At 41.9% G+C, this 21,664-nt stretch overlaps 1 protein-coding gene across 2 annotated transcripts in view; it reads left to right on the top strand.

Annotated features, from left to right (window-relative positions):
- The first annotated feature begins 4,422 nt into the window (after positions 1-4,422).
- Positions 4,423-21,664, top strand: part of DAPK2 (death associated protein kinase 2) — a 162,794-nt gene continuing 145,552 nt past the window's right edge. For both annotated transcript variants that reach the window (XM_077469643.1, XM_077469642.1), the window contains exons 1-2: positions 4,423-4,535; positions 11,285-11,378. In XM_077469643.1, the coding sequence (XP_077325769.1) occupies positions 11,317-11,378 (62 nt within the window). In that variant the 5' untranslated portion in view covers positions 4,423-4,535; positions 11,285-11,316. The remainder of the gene's footprint in view (positions 4,536-11,284; positions 11,379-21,664) is intronic.

The raw sequence follows: 21,664 nt of genomic DNA, 5'->3' as shown, positions 1-21,664 counted from the left end.
TATCTTCCATAGTCAAATCCAAATAATGTGTCACTAATTAGTACACTAAAGCCTCATGCACATGGGTGGTGAGAGGTATAATAAAAGCTGGGTGTAAAAATTAAGTCTAAAAAGAATGGAACTAGTATGAGGAAACATTATTACTATGCTTGGTGACCTGTGGCTTTGCAGTGATCTTTACAATAGTAGTTATACCTGAATGGCATCAGCAGGTTTTCACTATTATTTCTTTATTATTCAACAAGCTATGCAAGTTAGCATGGGAAAGACACATATAAGGAGAGGTAGTAGTGCTGCGCATCCCGGGTAATGTTTTGGGAAAGTTCCCCCAGAGGTCTTTTTTAGCAGGGATGTAAATAAATAGTAGATGTAATTGAAAAAAATACGTTCTTTATTAAAAATGAAGAAGTTAAAAAATGAGCTCTAAAGCTCTATACAACACTCCCCTGGGGGGGGGGGGTTTCTTTCTTTCTGACCGTGCAACGCATCAAGTTTAAAATTCTTTAAATCTATAGAAGCACTATATATTATATATTCTATGAATTTATGCTCTGGAACTCTGCCACAGGTGTGGACCCCACCCGGCCTGGTGTGCCCTTGGGGGTATATAAACGTGTGACTGATTGTAAGCTGCACTCAATGAATTGTTGTCTCCTCCTGAGGTTTTATCTGACCTTGAATCACACAGGATCATCTGATAGCTCTTAAGGAAATCTTGGTTGGGAGACCCCCACAACATATATTGGTAACTATGTGAAATGGCCACTTTGTACACATGTAGCCTTTCATGCATCTTTCAACCTGATGTGCTAATCTAGTCTAGTCTCTTTGCAGCAAACCTATCCTCTGAAGAAGACCCCACCAAAATGGGTCAAAACGCGTCTGTATTTGTCTTACATTAGACATGTTGTCATATAATATTATGTACAAATTTGTGTTTGCATTCTCTGCACTTTGGGGCATGCCCCCTTTAGAGCTAATTGTTTAACTTCTGTGGAAACACTGTATGTCATTCATTTTTTAATAAAGAATGTATTTTTTCAATTACATCTATTATTTATTTACTTCACTGCTAAAAAACCCTCTGGGGGAACTTTCCCATAACAAGCTATGCAAGCTTTTTATTGTGGTGTAGGAAAGTCCCCATATCAATCCCAATGTCACTGCTTGGCTGGAGCATCGGGTCTTCGGGAGACCCAGACACGCCATTTGCTGAAGCTATTGGCATCCTCTTTTTTTCCCCCTCCTTCTACCTTTGTGAAGTCATCTTCTTATGAGACATATTCTTGTGAGAGCGCTTGTTTGGGACTCCTTCTGTGTACCCCTAGGAGAGACTGAGGCTTTTTGGAGTGTATTCAAGCAGCTTACTCTATTCAGGTTGGTATTTCTAATTGTATTTGATGTCAGCAAGACGGTATGTCGATGAAAGTCTCTCCTTAGCCTGAACACACCTGATGATCCATTTAGAGACTGACACGGAGAAAGAAGCTCTGAAGAAGCGGCCTATGCCACAAAACATGTAGGCAAGCTTCAAGTGGTACGCCTATGCCACGTCTGACTGCTTCTAATACACGTGTACCCTTTTATCCCTATGTAGGCTTGTCTATGTCCCTTTTTTGAATTCCTGTCTTTTATGTAATAATGAAAAACATTTTCTACTACTTAACCACTTCAATACCAGGCACTTTCCCCTTTCTGCCCATGACAATTTTTAGCTTTCAGCGTTGTCACAATTTGAATGACAATTGCGCGGTCATTCGCAATTGTACTCCAACTAAATTTTTTATCACTTTCTTACCACAAATAGCGCTTTCTTTTGATGGTATTTGATGACCACTGGGGTTTTTATTTTTTGCTAAACAAACTAAAAAACGTGTTATAAAATTTTGTTTTCTCCTTCACTGATGGGCACTGATGAGTTGGCACTGATATGTAGAATTGATGGCCACTGATAAGTGGCACTGATATGCAGCACTGATAGGCTGCACTGGTATGTAGAATTGATAGGCACTGATAGGTGGCACTGATATGCAGCACTGTTGGGCACTGAAAGGCGGAACTGATGGGCACTGACAGGCGGAATTGATTGGCACTGACAGGTGGCAGTAATTGACAGTAATAGATGGAACTGATGGGCAGCACTGGTGATGAGGTACTAACAGGTGTTACTGATAGGCACTGATTGGCACTGTGGTGGGCACTGATTGGCACTGTTATGGGCACTGACTGGCATTCCTGATGGGCACTGACTGGCAACTGATTGGCATTGTTGTGGCACCTCTCATGGGGTCTGCGCTGATAATCAATGTGCTGATTATGATCGCAGACCCCCCCCCCCCGACAGGGAGAGCCGCCGACTGGCTTTCCCTGTCAGTGCAAACTGAGCAAAGCCATTTACCGGCACTTCCTGGTTCACATTCTGGTGATCAGCTGTGATTGGTGTCAGAGTGACACACAGCACCACTGATTGCCGCTCTGCGTACCCCGTAGGCGCACGGGTGCATGTTATCCTGTTGGACGCCATATGATGCCCAGTCAGGATAACTGAACCACCGCCCGGCCATCATTCTGCTATAGGCCGGGTTGGAAGTGGTTAATATATGTGTATATATGTGATACTTAATATCTAGTGAACTACCATTTAACGCTCATCCTACCATTTCTCCCCTCATTTGATGTTATTTAGGTTGTTTTTCTCTTCCACTGATGGGCCCTAATAGGTTGCAATGATGGGTACTGATAGGCTGCACTGATGAGTCGGCACTGATGGTCATTGATGGGCCATGATAGGCTGCATTGGTAGGCACTGATGAGGCTGCACTGATAGGTGGCACTGATGGGCTCTGATAGATGACACTGATGGGTACTGATTGGCTGCTTAGATTGGCAGCACTAGTGGGCACTGATTGGCAGCCTCCGTGATCAGCTACTGATTGGACACAGCTGATCACATGGTAAAGAGCCACTGATTGTCTCTTTACCTCAATCTGTGATTAGCAGGGTCTGGAAGACACTGTGATCACAGAACGCGCCACCTGTGCCCCACAGCGGGCGCAATCACAGGAAGACTGCATGTGACAACCTCCCAGAACTGGACACCTGAGCTGTAGCTGTCATTCGTCTATAACTTGCAAATGGAGGTAGACAGCAAGAAGATAGGAAATCTACCTCTAGGAAGGGAAACTCACTCCTGTAATAGTTATCATGGGAAAAAGGTGTCTTCGCTGAAGCTTTTATCACCAATCCTCATTTCCACAACAAGCCAAATATTTTTAAATCTAATTGTAACAGGGACAGAAATTGAAGTGAAATTTTCTGAACCGGAGTGCAGACAGCAAAATAAATGTTACAGGGGTGGTAACCCTTCCCTATGCTATCTTAACAAATGTAATAATTATTTTTTGGCTGGAGTTACACTTAAAAAAATGTACCTGTTCCGACTTACATACAAATTCAACTTAAGAATAAACCTACAGACCCGATCTTGTTTGTAACCCGGGAATGTCTGTATTTTGAAAAAAATCATTTTTAGGTATACTGAGTGAAACACATAACAAAAATAAGTCGGGGGCGCGGGGCGTAATGCCATGTACACACGACCGGATTTTTCGACGGACTGAACTCCATCAGACTTTTTGACGGACTTCCGTTGAATCTGACTTGTCTACACACAATCACACCAAAGTCTGACGAATTCGACTGTGATGACGTACGACCAGACTAGAATAAGGAAGTTCGTAACCAGTAGCTGCCCTAGTGTTGGTTTTCGTCCGTCAGACTAGCATACAGGCGAACTGATTTTTTGACCAGACTCGAGTCCATCGGAAAGATTTGAAAGTGTTCTAAATCTAAGGTCCATCTGATTTTTCGACAGCAAAGGTCCGATGAAGCCCACACACGGTCGAATTGTTCGACGGATTCGTTCTGTTGGACCTTTGCTGACGAAAAGTCCAGCCGTGTGCATACGGCATTAGTGTTGGGTGCCAAAATGTGCTCACCATGAATTTGAATCCCGGAGATCGCAGTAAATTCATCATTACACCTATATACTCATAATTACTTGTCCCATAGTTTTACTAGGTGTAGAAATCAAAGTGTAGCTCTGAAAAGCCCCATTATTATTCCTTATTGGAATAGAGATGGCACTATAAGTAAACAAATCTAGTGTCAGAACTGTACTCCCTGGGCTGACACTGCAACCACTGGTCATACTGCCTTGCTTTTCCTTTTCCTTTTTAGTCTGAGCAAACTTTGGTCACATATATGAATATGGAATGATGTGTTTTGCATAGCAGGGAGGAATTCCTGTGCTCACCCAGATCTGGTGATGAGAGAGAGACCCATTCAGCATTGCTCAGGCACAAGAGGTTAATTTCCCTAAATGTCCGCTAGGTGTCGCCTGGGCCGCATTTTTCAGCTCCCTGGGCTGAATACATTAGGAGAGCAATCATAGAAAGGTTTCCCTTGTGGGGGAGGGAGCACTAAGTCTCTGCAAGTTCTCTAAACTCTCCGGACCATCCTGACAGCTCTCCCAGGTAAGACATCTGTCCAGATCCAATCCATTCCCAATCCCCCAGTGAGATCCTTGTGTCTGGATCTCGCACAGCCTCAGATCAATTAGCTGGATGATCGATCATTTCTAATGATAACCTTCATAGACTGAGCTGGTGGATCTCCTACAACCAAAGAGGAAGGACATAGTCATCTATATACTGGGGTATCTTACCTCTATGTACTCTAAGCTTTATCCTACTGTACAAAAAATACAATTATATATATATATATATATATATATATAGCTTTATATATATATTTCATTTTTGGTACAGTAGGATAAAGTTTATAGTACATAGAGGTAACATACCCCAGTATATAGATGACTATGTCCTTTCTCGTTTATATATATATATATATATATATATATATATATATATATATATATATATATATATATATATATATATATATACACATATACACATATCATTTTTTTTATTATTTTATTTTTTGGGAAGGCTGTATTGTTAGAATTGAGCACCTTTCACTTCTATTGCATATTATTATTTTCTGCATGCCGAGATCTCGCTTATTGTTCCACAACCATGACGCCTTACTACAGATGGCAGATGGGGAACTTCAGCATTGCAGAGTTTGGTTTGATGAATTGTTTGTATTTGTTGCTTCTCTTATGTTGTGTGACTTTGTTGTGTTTAATGAAATGTGTTGATATAACAGATGACTTTCCCCACCCAAATGATCCTCTGGCCACACCAAACTTGCACCGTGGTAAATTCTGCAATCCTTTGCACCTTTAATCGTAAGCGGGGTGGAGGACGGTATGCGTCCCGTGAGCCGTAATGATTATGATCCCATTATCAGAGGGAGTTTGTAAAGGAACATGAGCAGTTGTTTTATTTATAGATCTCTGTTATTTCGAAGTTATGATCTACCTACAAAAATAAATATATTATGCAAAAAAAAAAATTAACTAGTATAATGGAATAGTAATATCAGTGTCAGGGAGTTTAATTTATATTTTTCTTTTGGGTTTGTTCTTAAAGATGTGGCTACCTGGGGTTGTGGTAGATGGGGTTGGTCCTTGTCCTGTGTACGATATGCTATAAAATGCTGCTCTATACCATCTTGAGAAGGTACCAAGGTATGGAGTACCTTTTTTTCTGTAATCTAGAAGAGAGTTTTAACCCTGTTTAATGTTCAAAGAAAGCCTAGAGATCGTGTGCTGGACATCTCATAGTCAAAAGCCTTTGTCAACCAGGGTTCCTTCCTCCAGAGGGTAATAGGGGTCCCTTCAGCATTCAGCTAAGGGGACACAATAGTGACAACCAATGTAACAAAGAATTCTTCCAACTTACCCCCAATGCAAAAAACATTCTTCCCAATGACCACCAATGCAAGAACCATTCTTCCCACTGACCACCAATGCAAGAACCATTCTTCCCACTGACCACCAATGCAAGAACCATTCTTCCCACTGACCACCGATGCCAGAAGCATTCTTCCCACTGACCATCAATGTAAGGATCATTCTTCCCACTGACCATCAATGTAAGGATCATTCTTTCCACTGACCATCAATGTAAGGATCATTCTTTCCACTGACCATCAATGCAAGAACCATTCTTTCCACTGACCATCAATGTAAGGATCATTCTTTCCACTGACCATCAATCAATGTAAGGATCATTCTTTTTCACTGACCATCAATGTAAGGATCATTCTTTCCACTGACCATCAATGTAAGGATCATTCTTTTTCACTGACCATCATGTAAGGATCATTCTTTCCACTGACCATCAATGTAAGGATCATTCTTTTTCACTGACCATCATGTAAGGATCATTCTTTCCACTGACCATCAATGTAAGGATCATTCTTTTTCACTGACCATTAATGTAAGGATCATTATTTTTCCCTGACCATCAATGTACGGATCATTCTTTCCACTGGCCACCAATGTGAGGATCATTCTTCCCACTGACTACCAAAGGATATATCTTCCCACTGACCACCAATTTAAGGATCATTCTTCCCACTGACCACCAATCTAAGGATCATTCTTTCCACTGACCACCAATCTAAAGATCATACTTCCCACTGACCACCAACACAAGTACTATTCTTCCCACTGACTACCATGAAATAATCAATCTTTCCACTGACCCTCAATGTAAGAATCATTTTTTCCACTGACTACCAATGTAAGGATCATTCTTTTCACTGACCACCAATGTAAGGATATTTTTTTCCCACTGACTACCAATCAAAGGATAAATCTTCCCACTGACCACCAGTATAAGAGTCATTCTTTCCACCGACCCCAATGTAAGGATCTTTTTTTCCACTGACCACCAATGCAAGGAACATTCTTTCCACTGACCACCAATGTAAGGATCATTCTTCCCACTGACCACCAATGCAAGGATCATTCTTGTCACTGACCACCAATCTAAGAGAGCATTTATGAGTGCATACAGAAGATCACAAAGGAGGAGATTGTTTGCAGGCTGCAGTTGGGCCACCCATAAAAAGTATACAAGTTAGTTGACCATATGAGAAGAGATATATATTTCCCGAGGATGTTGTCATTCTTCCATTGCGTGATAAATAGCCTTTCTGATCTGGCCAGTTGATTATTTCTCCAGATTGTAACTGTCCAGAAGGATCCAGGACCAACTGAAGGGTGCAGGGTTCCTCTAGAGACCTCTCACTTGATGGTGCCTGCAAAGTTCTGGGGCCAATGCGTGACACCAATGATTATTTTTACCTGTCTGTATGTGTGACATTTTGACCATTACTGTAATAAAAATAGGGGGGGGGGGGGGGGCATTCTCACTGGCCAGCAATGTAAGGAGCATTTTTTCCACTGGCCATCTATGAATTCGTTTTAGCAAGGGTTCCCCAAAAACTGAAAATTAATTAAAGGGTTCCTCTGGGGTATCAAGGTTGAGAAAGGCTGACCTAGAGACATGAGATTATTGAACAGTGTGTGGGGAAACCATTATGTTATCTAAAGAAAAGGATCATAATTTCATTTCAGTTGTTTTGCTGTTGTGCTGGTGACACTGTGTATGGTGTGCCGGGTTTATTATCCGTATTGCTCAAACTGGAAAATCCAGCCAAAACTTTTTTTAGCTTTGAATAAAGAGAGTAAGGGTCAGAACCTATCTTACATTCTTATCAACATTGGGCTTTCTGGGAAGAGAAGATTTTCTATAACTTTCTGTCCCGGTGACCACAAAGGATGTGAGGGGCATCTTCTCAGCGGGGACACACACACCAGTGAAATCCTAAAACTTTCCACTTCACCCCAAAATCATGTCTTATTCCTTTTTACTAGCCAGATAAAAGTAGTGTGCAGTCAGTCCGACGTTCCTGGTATGCATTCTAGGGTTAGATAGAAATCCTTTTACAAACATGGATATTTGTATTAGTCAGTGAACTGCAACACTGGGCGTCAACTTAATGGCCCCTTTATCTGTAGATATAGCAGGGATGGACTTTCACTATGGCACACATACAAGCCGAAGGGAAATACTTCTCACCTGTTAAATGCCAGTTTCAGATTGAAATGCTGACTCATACATATAATAAAACAAACGATTATTTTGTTAGCTTAGTATGTGAATTTAACCTGGTATGAGCCTCTTGCAATCCACTGTATAGCGGAGCTGGAGTATGAGAGGAAATCTATATAGATTGTATACAGATTGTACAATCAGATTACAATATATGTTGCAATCTTACAACAATCATTGTCTCATGGTGAGCCAGTATTCTTTAACACAAGCTACTTTTTTCAAGACAATTTTGAACCACGATATTTATGCACTTTATAGATTGCTTGGATAAGAGACTCTAATCTTTGTGGTCATTAAAAGAGATTCAACCTTTGGGGCTCAAAGAGGAGAAGGCCCCGGGTGTGAACTCAAGCTGCAATTTCACACGTAAATTCACATTTGCGTGTGTAAATGCACATTTACAGTGCGTTTGCGGTGCATTCTAGTGCAAAAAAATATGCAGCACCATAAAAATACTGCAGTGGTGTAAACTAAACTCATTCAAATACATTCTTTTTTTCTTTGCTTGTGTGTTCGTACTAAGTTTATGCTGCTTTTAAAAACACCCCTGACTGCATTTGGTGTAAACGAGCCATTGGGGTTCAGGAGCAGTGCCCTCTGTACTTTTGTTGTGGTCATTAGAGTCTGCTGGTTGGGATTGAACTGTTACATACCCACAGGGCCGCTGATAGGAGGGGACCACCAGTCCTCTTGTAGGGGGCCTGAGCACACAGGGGGGCCCATGCAGGACCGCTGATAGGAGGGGACTACCAGTCCTCTTGTAGGGGGCCTGAGCACACAGGGGGGCCCATGCAGGACCGCTGATAGGAGGGGACTACCAGTCCTCTTGTAGGGTGCCTGAGCACACAGGGGGGCCCATGCAGGACCACTGATAGGAGGGGACCACCAGTCCTCTTGTAGGGGGCCTGAGCACACAGGGGGGCCCACGCAGGGCCACTGATAGGAGGGGACCACCAGTCCTCTTGTAGGGGGCCTGAGCACACAGGAGGGCCCACACAGGGCCGCTGATAGGGGGGGACCACCAGTCCTCTTGTAGGGGGCCTGAGCACACAGGGCCGCTGATAGGAGGGGACCACCAGTCCTCTTGTAGGGGACCTGAGCATACAGGGGGACCCACCAGTCCGCTTGTAGGGGGCCTGAGCACACAGGGGGGCCCATGCAGGGCCGCTGATAGGAGGGGACCACCAGTCATCTTGTAGGGGGCCTGAGCACACAGGGGGGCCCACACAAGGCCGCTGATAGGAGGGGACCACCAGTCCTCTTGTAGGGTGCCTGAGCATACAGGGGGGCCTACGCAGGGAGGGGGATTAGTGATGTACGATGAGAGAGAGAGAGAGAGAGATGATTCCTGCATTGTAACCATTTGGGAGGGTATACTGATCTGTACAATCTGTTATCTGGGAAAAACTCTTCTAAACGAAAATGCTCATGAACGCCGCTAAACGCAGCATGTAAAAGTGGCCAACCTGTAAATTTTTTGCATCTCATCTTCATTTTTATTTATTAAAGTGATTGTAAAGTCTTGTGTTTTTGTTTTTCTTAAAATAACAAACATGTTATACTTATCTCCTCTGTGCAGTTGGTTTTGCACAGAGCGGCCCAGATCCTCCTCTTCTCAGGTCCCTCTTTGCTGCTCCTTGCCCCTCCCTCCTATTGAGTGCCCCCACAGTCAGCAGCTTCCTATGGGAACACTGGAGCCTAGTCACAGCTCCGTGTGTCCATTTAGACACGGAACCACAGCCCCCTCTCTCCCCTGACTGGCTAAGTTACTTTGATTGACAAGCGCGGGAGCCAGTGGCGCCAATGTTGTGTCTCAGCCAGGAGGAGTGTCCCGGACGGCTTTCATGGACGTCGCTGGAGAGAGATGGGGCTCAGGTAAGTAATTAGAGGGTGCTGGGGAGGCTACTACACACAAAAGGTTTTGCATATGCATTAAAAAAACTCCTTTAACTCAGTTTTATCTTTTAGATTTAGCAGGAATTTTGTGAATTATGTTGTATTTGTGTCTGCTGATAATTTTATTGTATTTTTAGTGAAATATAACTTTAATATTTTCTTGGGGGGGTGGGGGCACTGTCTGTACGGGGCCCTACAATTTCTATCAGCAGCCCTGCATACCCATAGGTATTTAGGAATGTGGGTACAAGGGGCAAGTATAGGATTGTTTAAAATAATAGGATATATTTGGGACCATCCCTTTATTTTTCACCACGGAGCGCATAACTGATCTTCCTTGTGGATATCATAGCAATGTATTAGTTTGATTGTAAGCAGGAAAACAAAGGAGAACTTGAATATATAAAGACATTATTTATTGAATGTACAATTTTGCTGCCCAATTGGGTTCACACATAAAGGGGTTTATTTATACATTGACCATAGTATATAAAAAATAATAATAATAAAAGAACAGAAGAGAACAGTATTCTTTAAATATTAATTTATACAGATCTAGTCATCAATTCTAAATGGTAGAAAAAAGGGTAGTTGGGAGCAGGGGCGGACTGACAACTCATGGGGCCCCAGAGCAATAGGAGATTATGGGGCCCCCAGGCAATCAGAGATTATGGGGGCCACACAGTATACACACACACACACACAGTATACACAGACATGTTTCTATTGGCTGAGAAGGTACTGGAGAGGTGGGGCAGCTATAATCTCAGGATTTTTAGACCAAAAGGATGTCGGTAAGGGACATTTCAGAGATAGATGTAAAAAAAACACAGATTTTTACATACTATCCCTGGTTTTACTGAGGCAGTGCCCGAGTGGCCAAATGGTCAGTCCGCCCCTGGTTGGGAGCTGTGATAACATGAGCGATGGTAGGGCATTACCCTTGATTATTCCACATGCACCGTTTCATTCATAATAAGCCTTATGTAGAGTTATGGAGTTATGTGGTGCATGCATAGCGACATGATATAACTTGACTGATGAGAAGAAAACATGTGAGATATGTGCTCAGTGATGAGCGACACATTGTGATTCAAGTCTGTGCTAGTAATATGAAGGAGAGGGCAGTTTATGTGCTGATATCATTACTGTATGTGCGGTTCACTGTATGCCAGCCAGAAGGTCCCAGGGTACCAACTCCTCTGCCCAGGAATCTGCTTGTCGTATGTGGATATAGTGTTACCAGCCTGTTCCTATCTGTACTATACACTCTTCTCTGATCTCTGCAGATCTCTCCAATGATGTCCCTGTGAGAGCCAGCATGGCTGTATTCAAACAGCAGAAGGTGGAAGACCTGTACGTCATATCAAATGAACTCGGAAGGTAACCTGAAGCTTATTTACTATGATTATAGAGTCTAAAAAAATAACCTGACTCATCTGACTGCTTCACATATTGCTTCTGTAGCTAAGTGTGGTCTGACATCTAAAGGATGAAAAACACGTTTTCCTGCATTCAACAGTTGCACAGAATATATATTAAAGGGATTTTCTTTTATTTGACTTGCAAACTCTGGCTTGAGATAGTTCTTTGTAACATTGTAGGACACTTACCAAAATTAACCACTCAAAGACCAGGCCTATTTTTCAGACTTTGTGTTTACAAGTTAAAATCAGGTTTTTTTTTTGCTATAAAATTACTTAGAACCCCCAAACATTATATATATATATATATATTTTTTTTTTTTTCGGACACCCTAGAGGATAAAGTGGCGCACTTTGCAATAAAAAAGCTACATTTTTTTTAAAAAAATACTCTTTTTTCAATTAAAATAAGACAACAGTAACGTTAGCCCAATTTTTTTTATAATTTTCTTATATTGTGAAAGATAATGTTACGCTGGGTAAATTGATACTCAACATGTCATGCTTCAAAATTGCACCCTCTCGTGGAATGGCGACAAACTTTTACCCTTAAAAATCTCCATAGGCAACGGTTAAACATTTCTATAGGCTACCAGTTTTGATTTACAGAGGCGTTCCAGTGCTAGAATTATTGCTCTCGCTCTAACGATCGCAGCGATACCTCACATGTGTGGTTTGAACAATGTTTTTATATGTGGCGCAACTTACGTATGCGTTTGCTTCTACATGCGAGCTCAGCAGGAAGGGGGGCTTTAATTTGTTTTTCTTATTTTTTTATTTTTTATTTTGACACTGTCCTTTTGGTCACTTTTATTCCTTTTACAAGGAATGTAAACATCCCTTGTAATAGAAATAAAGCATGGCAGAACCTCTTAGCCCTTGTACACAAGGTCGGACATTCCGACAACAAAATCTGTGATTTTTTCGGACGGTTTTGGCCGAAACTGGTGTTGCATACACACGGTCGGACAAAGTTGTCGGAAAATCCGATTGTTCGTAACGTGATGACATTATTTAGTTACGACAGGACTACGTTCAGGCTAGTAGCCAATAGCTTTGGTCTAGGAATTTGATCTGAGCATGTGTGGCACTTTGTCCGATCGGAATTCTCTGCAAACGATCGGACATGTTGTCGGAAATGTTTTATATCCAGCTCTCAAACTTTGTTGGTTGGACATTCCGATGGAAAAAGTCAGATGAAGCCCACACATGGTTGGATTATCTGACAACGCGGTCCGATCGGACATTTTCCGTCGGAATGTCCAACCGTGTGTACAAGGGCTTAGATGTGAGATCTGGCTTAAATGTGAGATCTGGGGGTCAAAAAGACTTCAGATCTCACATTTACACTAAAATACAATAAAAAAAAATGTAAAAAAATGAAATGTCATTTGAATTTGCAAATAAAAAAAAACATTTACCCTTCAAGACCATTGGGCGGAAGTGATGTTTGACGTCTCACCTGAGCTGTGGATCTCTTCCGCTCCTTCAGAGTTACCATGGGCCTCTTGGCTGCTTCTCTGATTAATGCTCTCCATGCTTGGCCTGTCAGTTTAGGTGGACGGCCATGTCTTGGTAGGTTTACATTTGTGCCATACTCTTTTCCTTTTCGGATGATGAATTGAACAATGCTCAGAGAGATGTTCAAAGCTTGGGATTATTTCTTATAACCTACTGTAACCCCGCTTTAAACTTCTCTACAACTTTATCTCTGACCTGTTTGGTGTGTTTCTTGTCCTTCGTGATGCTGTTTGTTCACTAAGGTTCTCTAACAAATCTCTGAGGGCTTCACAGAACAACTGTATTTATACTGAGATTAAATTACACACAGATGAACTCTATTTACTAATTAGGTGACTTTTGAAGGCAATTGGTTCCACTAGATTTTAGTTATGGGTAACAGAGTAAAGGGGGCTGAATATATTTATTTGCAAAAAAAAAAAAAATGAAAACCATTTATCATTTTTCTTCCACTTCACAATTATGTTCGACTTTGTTTTGGTCTATTACACAAAATTCCCCAAAAATATATTTACGTTTTTGGTTGTAACATGACAAAATTTGGAAAATTTCAAGGGGTATGAATACTTTTTCAAGGCACTGTATATAAAACCAAACATTAACCACTTAAGCCCCGGACCAATTTGCAGCCAAAGGACCAAGCACCTTTTTGCGATTCGGCACTGCGTCGATTTAACTGACAATTGCGCGGTCGTGCGACGTGGCTCTCAAACAAAATTGGCGTCCTTTTTTCCCCACAAATAGAGCTTTCTTTTTGTGGTATTTGATCACCTCTGCGGTTTTAATTTTTTACTCTATAAACAAAAATAAAGCAACAATTTTGAAAAAAATGCAGTATTTGTTACTTTTTGCTATAATAAATATCCCCAAAAAATATATAAAAAAATTTTTTCCTCAGTTTAGGCCGATACGTATTCTTCTACATATTGTTGGTAAAAAAAAAACGCAATTAGCGAATATTGATTGGTTTGCGCAAAAGTTATAGCATTTACAAAATAGGGGATAGTTTTATATTTTTATTAATATTTTTTTTTTATTAGTAATGGCAGTGATCAGTGATTTTTATTGTGACTGCGACATTATAGTGGACCCATCGGACATTTTTGACACATTTTTGGGACCATTGTCATTTATACAGCAATCAGTGCTATTTAAATGCACTGATTCATGTGTAAATGACACTTGCAGTGAACGAGTTAACCACTAGGGGGCAGTGTATTGGTTATGTATGACGTTATGTGGTTTTTTTATTGTAGGGGGGCGTGGCCTGGCATGTGACATCACTGATCTTCTTTCCCTATATCAGGAAACAGACGATCGGTGACAGCCACAGTAGGAAGCGCGGGAGAGGTTTGTTTACACAGACCTCTCCTCATTCTTCAGCTCTGGGACCCGTTCGTGGGACAACAGCGGCAATCGGGTCCGCTGGTCCCGCGGCCACAGTCACATAGCTCAGGACCGGGTCGGGAGCGCGCCTCCGGCAGCGCGCTCCCGACCCACGGCTGGGCACTTAAAGAGCCACATACAGGTATGTGCTTGTGCCATTCTGCCAACGTACATTGGCGTGAGGCGGTCCTTAAGTGGTTAATATATATTTACATAGCAACTTACCAGTTTTTAAAGGTAAAGTAGCTTTGCAAGAACAGAAAATACCTGTTGATCCTGCCAGAAATCCTATGTTCTTGTAACTTCCTGCCTACTGAACTGAATCTTAAACATTGTTATAAACTTTCTCAGCTTTATTCTATGAACTACAAAGCAGCCTCATGTAATGGTGTTGAGGAGAGTAGTCTAAACCAGGATAACCAGCCTAGGATAACAATGCTGCTTTTCCATTCATACAATGCAGAGAGTGAGCACCGTTACTCTAGTCTAGGACATTAGGGGGGTTATTTACTAAAGGCAAATCCACTTTGCACTACAAGCGCAAAGTGCACTTGGAAATAAAGTCGCTGTAGATCTGAGGGGGACATGCAAGGAAAATAAAAAAACAGCATTTTAGCTTGCACATGATTGGATGATAAAAATCAGCAGAGCTGCCCCTCATTTCAGATCTACCCCTTAGATTTAGAGCTACTGCACTTCCAAGTGCACTTGCAGTGCAAAGTGGATTTGCCTTTCGTAAATAACCCCCTATCTGTCTTTATACATAAATAATACATGCAACATTTTCTAAATAAGGATATTTTTTTAAAGCTGAACTCCAGGCAAACAGTTAAAGCGGATCTTCATTGCATCTGAGCACCACCAACCAAAAACACTATTTCATTTATTTTTGTAATATTTAAAGCAAACGCCCCCCCCCCCCCCCCCCCCCATCCATCCACAACTCCATGCTTTATTTTGTTGAGAAATCACTTTAAAAAACAACATCTTAGCATTTCTGGCGGTGGCCATCTTGAGTAATATCAAATAACTCATGTAGCATTTACTTCCTGTAATCCCTCTGCCCTTAGCTCAAGCATGCATTTAGGAGAGTGTGCTTAGCTGAGAAAACCCCTCCTCCTCTCTTCCCCTCCTGAAGACTCCTGGGATGTATGGCATCATTTGCCTAGGCAAGAAACAAGGAAGTAAATTAAGAAATGTAAAAAATAAAAATGTAAAACTAGTAAATATTATATACTTTTCTATCTATTTACTAATGCCAGCAGCATAAGTATGAAAATAATCAATGTTAATTGAGAGAGTAAAGTTCCATTTTAAATATACAATTAAAATTCCTATTAGGTAGCTGTTTTATGTTTCAATTAATTATTTCTGGCCATCTAGTCCTGAGGTTTACAGAACAGTGCATAGCCTGTCTGGAGTTCAGCTTTAGATCAGGAAGAGCTGGAGTTCTGCCTGTGTCAAATAGCAGTCATGTTGACATTGCTAATAGGGTTCAGTGAATTTCACTTGTGATCTGGACTTACATCATCCTGTACTTGGAAGCAGTGCACCCATTTGAACAACAGACTGGTTTGAGTATGTGTAGTATCATGGCTGCAAATAAAGGCCCATGTAAACAAGGCCTCGGCCTGCCTCAGGCTTCTTTCAGACAGGTAGCCATTCTTACTGCCTTCTGAAAAGTCACAGTGGACTGCTTTTCAGAGGTACAGCAGCAGTTGGTAGGAGGACATCCTTCTGCCTGCTGAAAGCCTTCAAAGCCTTCAATCCCAGGAAAAATATTGTAATAAAAATTCACAATACAACCACAAGCCAAGTGTTTGACCTCAATAGTTGAATTTGACAGGCAGTGCTGCCGATCAAACTCTGCAGTCTGGGTTTAAAACGCCATGGCAAAGCAATGCAGCTGTGGCTTATGTATAGTCCTGTCAGGCTGCAATATTAGCATTGAAATGGGCAGCTGGTGGTGGGAGGGGGGGTTGGGGGTAGTAATTGTAAATGCCAAGTTGTAAATCGCTACGTAAACTGTTGGTGCTATATAAATCCTGTATAATAATAGTAATAACCTCCTGGCCGCTCATGAGCGAGATGAACGAGTGCAAGCTCGTTTGGCTGCGCTTCTCCTATGGATCACAGAAGTGGCATTCGTTCTGCACGCCTGTGACCCATTTTCATCAGATATCGGGCTAAAGCCCGCCTTCGGCTGATGTCACAAGCGTGTCCTTGCTGGGGAAAGATTGCGACTATATGGTTGGGATAAACCCAGATGCCTGGTCCGGCACCCAGCTCAGCCTCTCAGTGATGGGGGGTGGCAGAGCAGAGAGCCGATTACTGACAGTCACCAGCTTTCTGCTCACGGAGCTCTGAGAACCGAGCGATCAGCGTTCTTTGATTGCTCAGTTCTCAGTCTTAGAGTGGGGGGGGGGGGGGGGGGTGTTTGAAAGATACAGCATTGGACCCAGGTAAGTATGATTTCTCAAAACTTTTTTTTAAGCTCTTGTCTATGCTAGTCTAATTTTGTTGAGTTGTCATTTTTTTCTATTATAGAGCATTATGTTTTCAAACTTATGTGGCACATAAACATATAAGTAGTAATTGTATTTGATCATGAAACCTTGAAGAAGGGGCCTTCCCCCCGAAAGCTTGTCCAGAAAAATTGTATGTTGGTGTTAATAACAAAAGTATCACGGACAGTACTCAATTGTCTCTATCATGACAGGGAAACTAAACCCATTGCATTCAGTTCTAATCACTGCAGCAGCATTGGGATTAGTGATTTGCTTCACAACACGCTGCACAGAAAGAATGTTCTGCATGTAATACTTTTTTGAAGCACATACCACCACAATGCAGTAGTGTGTACTGGCTCCATAGAAAGCAAGGCAAATTACCTTGTGTTTGTGTTGGTTGTCTTTACCCAGCACAAATCAATGCAAACGGTGTAACCAGGACCTAAAGGCGGAATTCCCTTCATTTTGGGATATTTCTCTTTCTGTTGTAACTCTGGAATAGGAAGTGAAGGGAAATTGACTCAATGGTACGGAGACGGAAAAAAAATATATCCTGGAAGGTGTTTGAACCCTTCCCTACATTATTTACCACTTAAGAAAAAAAGTTTTAGATATACTTTAATTTGTTTATATATTCAATATACTGAATAAATGACCAAGTATCATTAAAAAAGAGATTCATAGTGAAATGTTTGCACATAACTAGGCAAATATTCCATAGAACTGATTGTTTGATGTAGTCAGGTAGAGGCCTGGAGATAATGGTGGCAGCACAGGTTATGTACTGAGAGAACTATATGCCAGGTTTACATTTCCATATGAAAACCCTCATTTCTTGGCTGTCATGCTAGTCCAGTGAGCAGATCAGAACTCATGACATGCATGATTGTTCTGGGTCAGTGACTCAAAGTATTAAACCAGGCATAGTAAGGGGACTAGTATTTTTGAAAGGGGGTCAGCAATGGCCACAAACTGAGTCTCTGGGTCAGCCATTTTAACCAGGGTTCTGTGGAAACCTATGGCGCCTCCAGAAATTGCTAGGGGTTCTTTCAGCTGTGGCTGAAAGACTTTCCAGTTGATGATGCCTACATAGTTCCAGTCAGCGGCATGACACCAATGATCTTTTTAGCTATCTGAAAGGGGGGAAGGGGGGCATTCTGACCAATGACCACCAATGTAAGGAGCATTCTTCCCACTGACAATGAATGCAATGGGTATTTTATCCACTCACCACCAATGTGGGGGGGGGGCATTCTTCCCACTAACTATCAATTTAATGGGCATTCTTTCCACTGGCTACCAGTGTAGGGGTGTTTCCCCCAATGTTTACCAATGTAAGGGGGCATGCTTCCCACTCACAATCAATGTAAGGAGTAGCCTTCCCACTGACCCCCAATGTAAGTGATATTCTTTTCACTGAGCACCAAGTAAGGGTATTCTTCCCACTGACCACCAATGTAAGGGGCATTCTTCTCACTGACCCCCAATGTAAGGGGCATTCTTCTCACTGACCCCCAATGTAAGGGGTATTCTTCCCACTGACCCCCCAATATAAGGGGTATTCTTCCCACTGACCCTTAATATAAGGGGTAATCTTCCCACTGACCCCCAATATAAGGGGTATTCTTCCCACTGACCCCCAATATAAGGGGTATTCTTCCCACTGACCACTAATGAAAGGGGGCATGGTTCCCATGCACCATTATTGTAAAGAGTAGTCTTCCCAGTGATACCCAATGTAAGTAGTATTCTTTTCACCGAGCACCAAGTAAGGGTATTCTTCCCACTGACCTCCAATGTAGGGATCATTCTTCACACTGACCACCAATGTAGGGATCATTCTTCACACTGACCACCAATGTAAGGAACATTCTTCCCACTGACCACCAATATACAGGGACATTCTTTCCACTGACCACCAATATACAGGGACATTCTTTCCACTGACCACCAATATAAAGGGATGTTTTTTCCCACTGACCACCAATATAAAGGGACATTCTTCCCACTGACCACCAATGTAGGGGTCATTCTTCCCACTGACCACCAATGTAAGGAGCATTCTTCCCACCAGATGAATTGGTTTTAGTAGGGGTTCCCCAAGACCTGGAAATTATTTCAAAGGTTCCTCTGGAGTAAAACGTTTAGAAATGCTGCTATAGGTAATATGGATGACATTTTTTTCATGGTGAAATGTCATTGTAAATAAAGTCACAATGATGTCATCATCACACTAACTGGATTTGTTTTTGTGTTAGGCAGGTGAAAGGTACACTTCTGTTTCCATTTCTGCCTTGTGGCAGTCATTTTTTTGATTTTTTGATTTCTGGAAGCATACTGAGGAATATAGATATTACTAAGAATTACATTAGTTGCTGATCCTTATGCTTTGCAGCTGTAGTTATCCCTCCAGATTAGAACGCGATGTTTCAATGAGTTCCTGTGTTGTTGATGTCAAGGCTGTCTTTCCTGTCCTTTGGATCCTCCGCTCAGTCTTTGTGTATGATTCATATGGAGCATTCAAAGCACAGCAGACCACACACAGGCTTAATGGCTTATGCGAATGAGCTCTTAAGTGAGGACACCAATAAATGCCAAAATCTGAGCTGATATGCAGGCAGCTGACATTACAACGTGCTTTTTTTATTTTTTTTCTAAAATATGAAGGTGTGACACGAAACTGCTGTGGTTTAAAATCGCTCTGATGAAGTTGCTGATACCAGAAATCCCCTTTTAGGAGAACATTTAAAGAGATAGGGAGTGTTTGTCATCATTGTCCCTGTGCCATGAGACTGTGGTCACCATGATTTATAGACGTCTGTATTACATCAGATAGTGTGCTTGTTGGACAAGAGGAAAGAAAAGCCAGTGCCCCGGCTACAGGAGGAAGATGTGCAAGAATGTGGCAAATGCTGGGATGATTTACATCAGGGCTGCGACTAATCTAAGAAGCCACATTTGACCCTTGTCCTGTCACCCTCTAATTTAGAAATAGCAGAGTGTGACCTTTTCTGAGCTTGCAATAGCGATGGGACTTTCCATACTCACTAACTCATTAACCTATCTTTTCTGTCTGCTGTTATATTTTAATCTTTTTATATAAATACATGTGGCTTTAGAAGTCCTATGGCAACCTGGTATTAACCTCCTGCCACCCATGTATTGCATATGGTGGCAGAGAGGGTGGGCTTTTACCACACATGTGTATCCATGGATGGGCGAGGTTTCTGTACCGGGAGCACGTTCACTGCATGTTTCCAACTCATGTTCCCAGGGCAGTGACTAAGCTGTCAAAGACTCCAGTAATAATTGGGAGCCGACGGGACAGACTCCCGATTCTGTAACCGCCATGCCAACCAGTCAAGATGGTCACGTGATTGGGCAGTCCATCCCACCCCCTGGGCTTAAAGATCTAGTTAAATAAAACCTTGCTGGGCGGGAAGAGGTTAAGGAAAAGAGTGCTTTGAAAATGCTACAGAATCTGTTTTATCTAATGCAGCCTTTCTCAACCTTTTCAATACAGAGGAACCCTGGAAATGATTCTCTGGTCTTGAGTAACCCCTGCTAAAAATGAAAAATCTACAACTCATCATACATTAGTGTGATGGCCAATGAGAAGAATGCTTCTAAAGCCTTAAGCCTCATACACACGATAGGACTTTGTACAAACTTTCCTTTGGATTTTTGTATAAAGGGCGTCGGCCCTGAACTTGTATTGCATACACACAGCAGGACTTTTTTAGCCAACTTTCACCAAATCACGTGTTTTTTCGGCTCTTTACCGCCACCTTTGGTCAACTTCTGTATTGTTGTCTGATCTTTTGCATTGGTTCTGAGCATGCCTGTTTGTACTTTCTACAAAAGTCCTATGGTTTTCTGTACACACGATCAGACTTTGCTCCATCTGACTTTTGTTGCCAGAAAGTTTGTCCGTTCGCACAGCCAACAAAAGTCAGATGAAAACCAAAAAAGTTTGTCAGATGGAGCGTACACACGGTCGGATGTTGCTCCAAAACAGCTAATTTGCATGTTTGTTGTCAAAAAGTCTGATCGTGTGTATGGGCCTTTACACTTAAGGCCCATACACACGATCAGACTTTTTGACAACAAACATGCAAATTAGCTGTTTTGGAGCAACATCCGACTGTGTGTACGCTCCATCGGACAAACTTTTTTGGTTTTCATCGGACTTTTGTTGGCTGTGCGAACGGACAAACTTTCTGGCAACAAAAGTCCGATAGAGCAAAGTCTGATCGTGTGTACAGAAAACCATAGGACTTTTGTACAAAGTGCATACAGGCATGCTCAGAACCAATGCAAAAGATCAGACAACAATACAGAAGTTGACCAAAGGTGGCGGTAAAGAGCAGAAAAAACACATGATTTGGTGAAAGTTGGCTGAAAAAGTCCTGCTGTGTGTATGCAATACAAGGTCAGGGCCGACGCCCTTTGTACAAAAATCCAAGGGAAAGTTTGTACAAAGTCCTATCGTGTGTATGAGGCTTTACACTGGCTATTGGGAAGAATTACCCCCTTACAGATAACTAAAAAGGATCAATGGTGTCCATGAGAACTTACCTGAGAGGCAGAAATTGACCATTGCTCAGGGAACCCCTGGAAAACTCTAGAGGAACACAAGGGTTTCACGGAACCCTGGTTGAGAAACAATAACCTAGTGTCTGGCTACTATGGTAAACGGACCGTTAAAGAGGATCTTTCTCCACTTTTGCCAATATTTATGTAGCTCTGCATGCTAATGTGAAATTTTCTAACAGTAACTTTAAAATGTTCATCTTAAGCTCGCCATACACCTATAGATTATCTGCAG

This window comes from Lithobates pipiens, unplaced genomic scaffold (assembly GCF_037356315.1).
Source record: "Lithobates pipiens isolate NorthernLeopardFrog02 unplaced genomic scaffold, aLitPip1_a1.2 Scaffold_8, whole genome shotgun sequence".
Lineage (NCBI taxonomy): Eukaryota > Metazoa > Chordata > Amphibia > Anura > Ranidae > Lithobates > Lithobates pipiens.
This window is presented reverse-complemented; position numbering and strand designations above follow the sequence as displayed.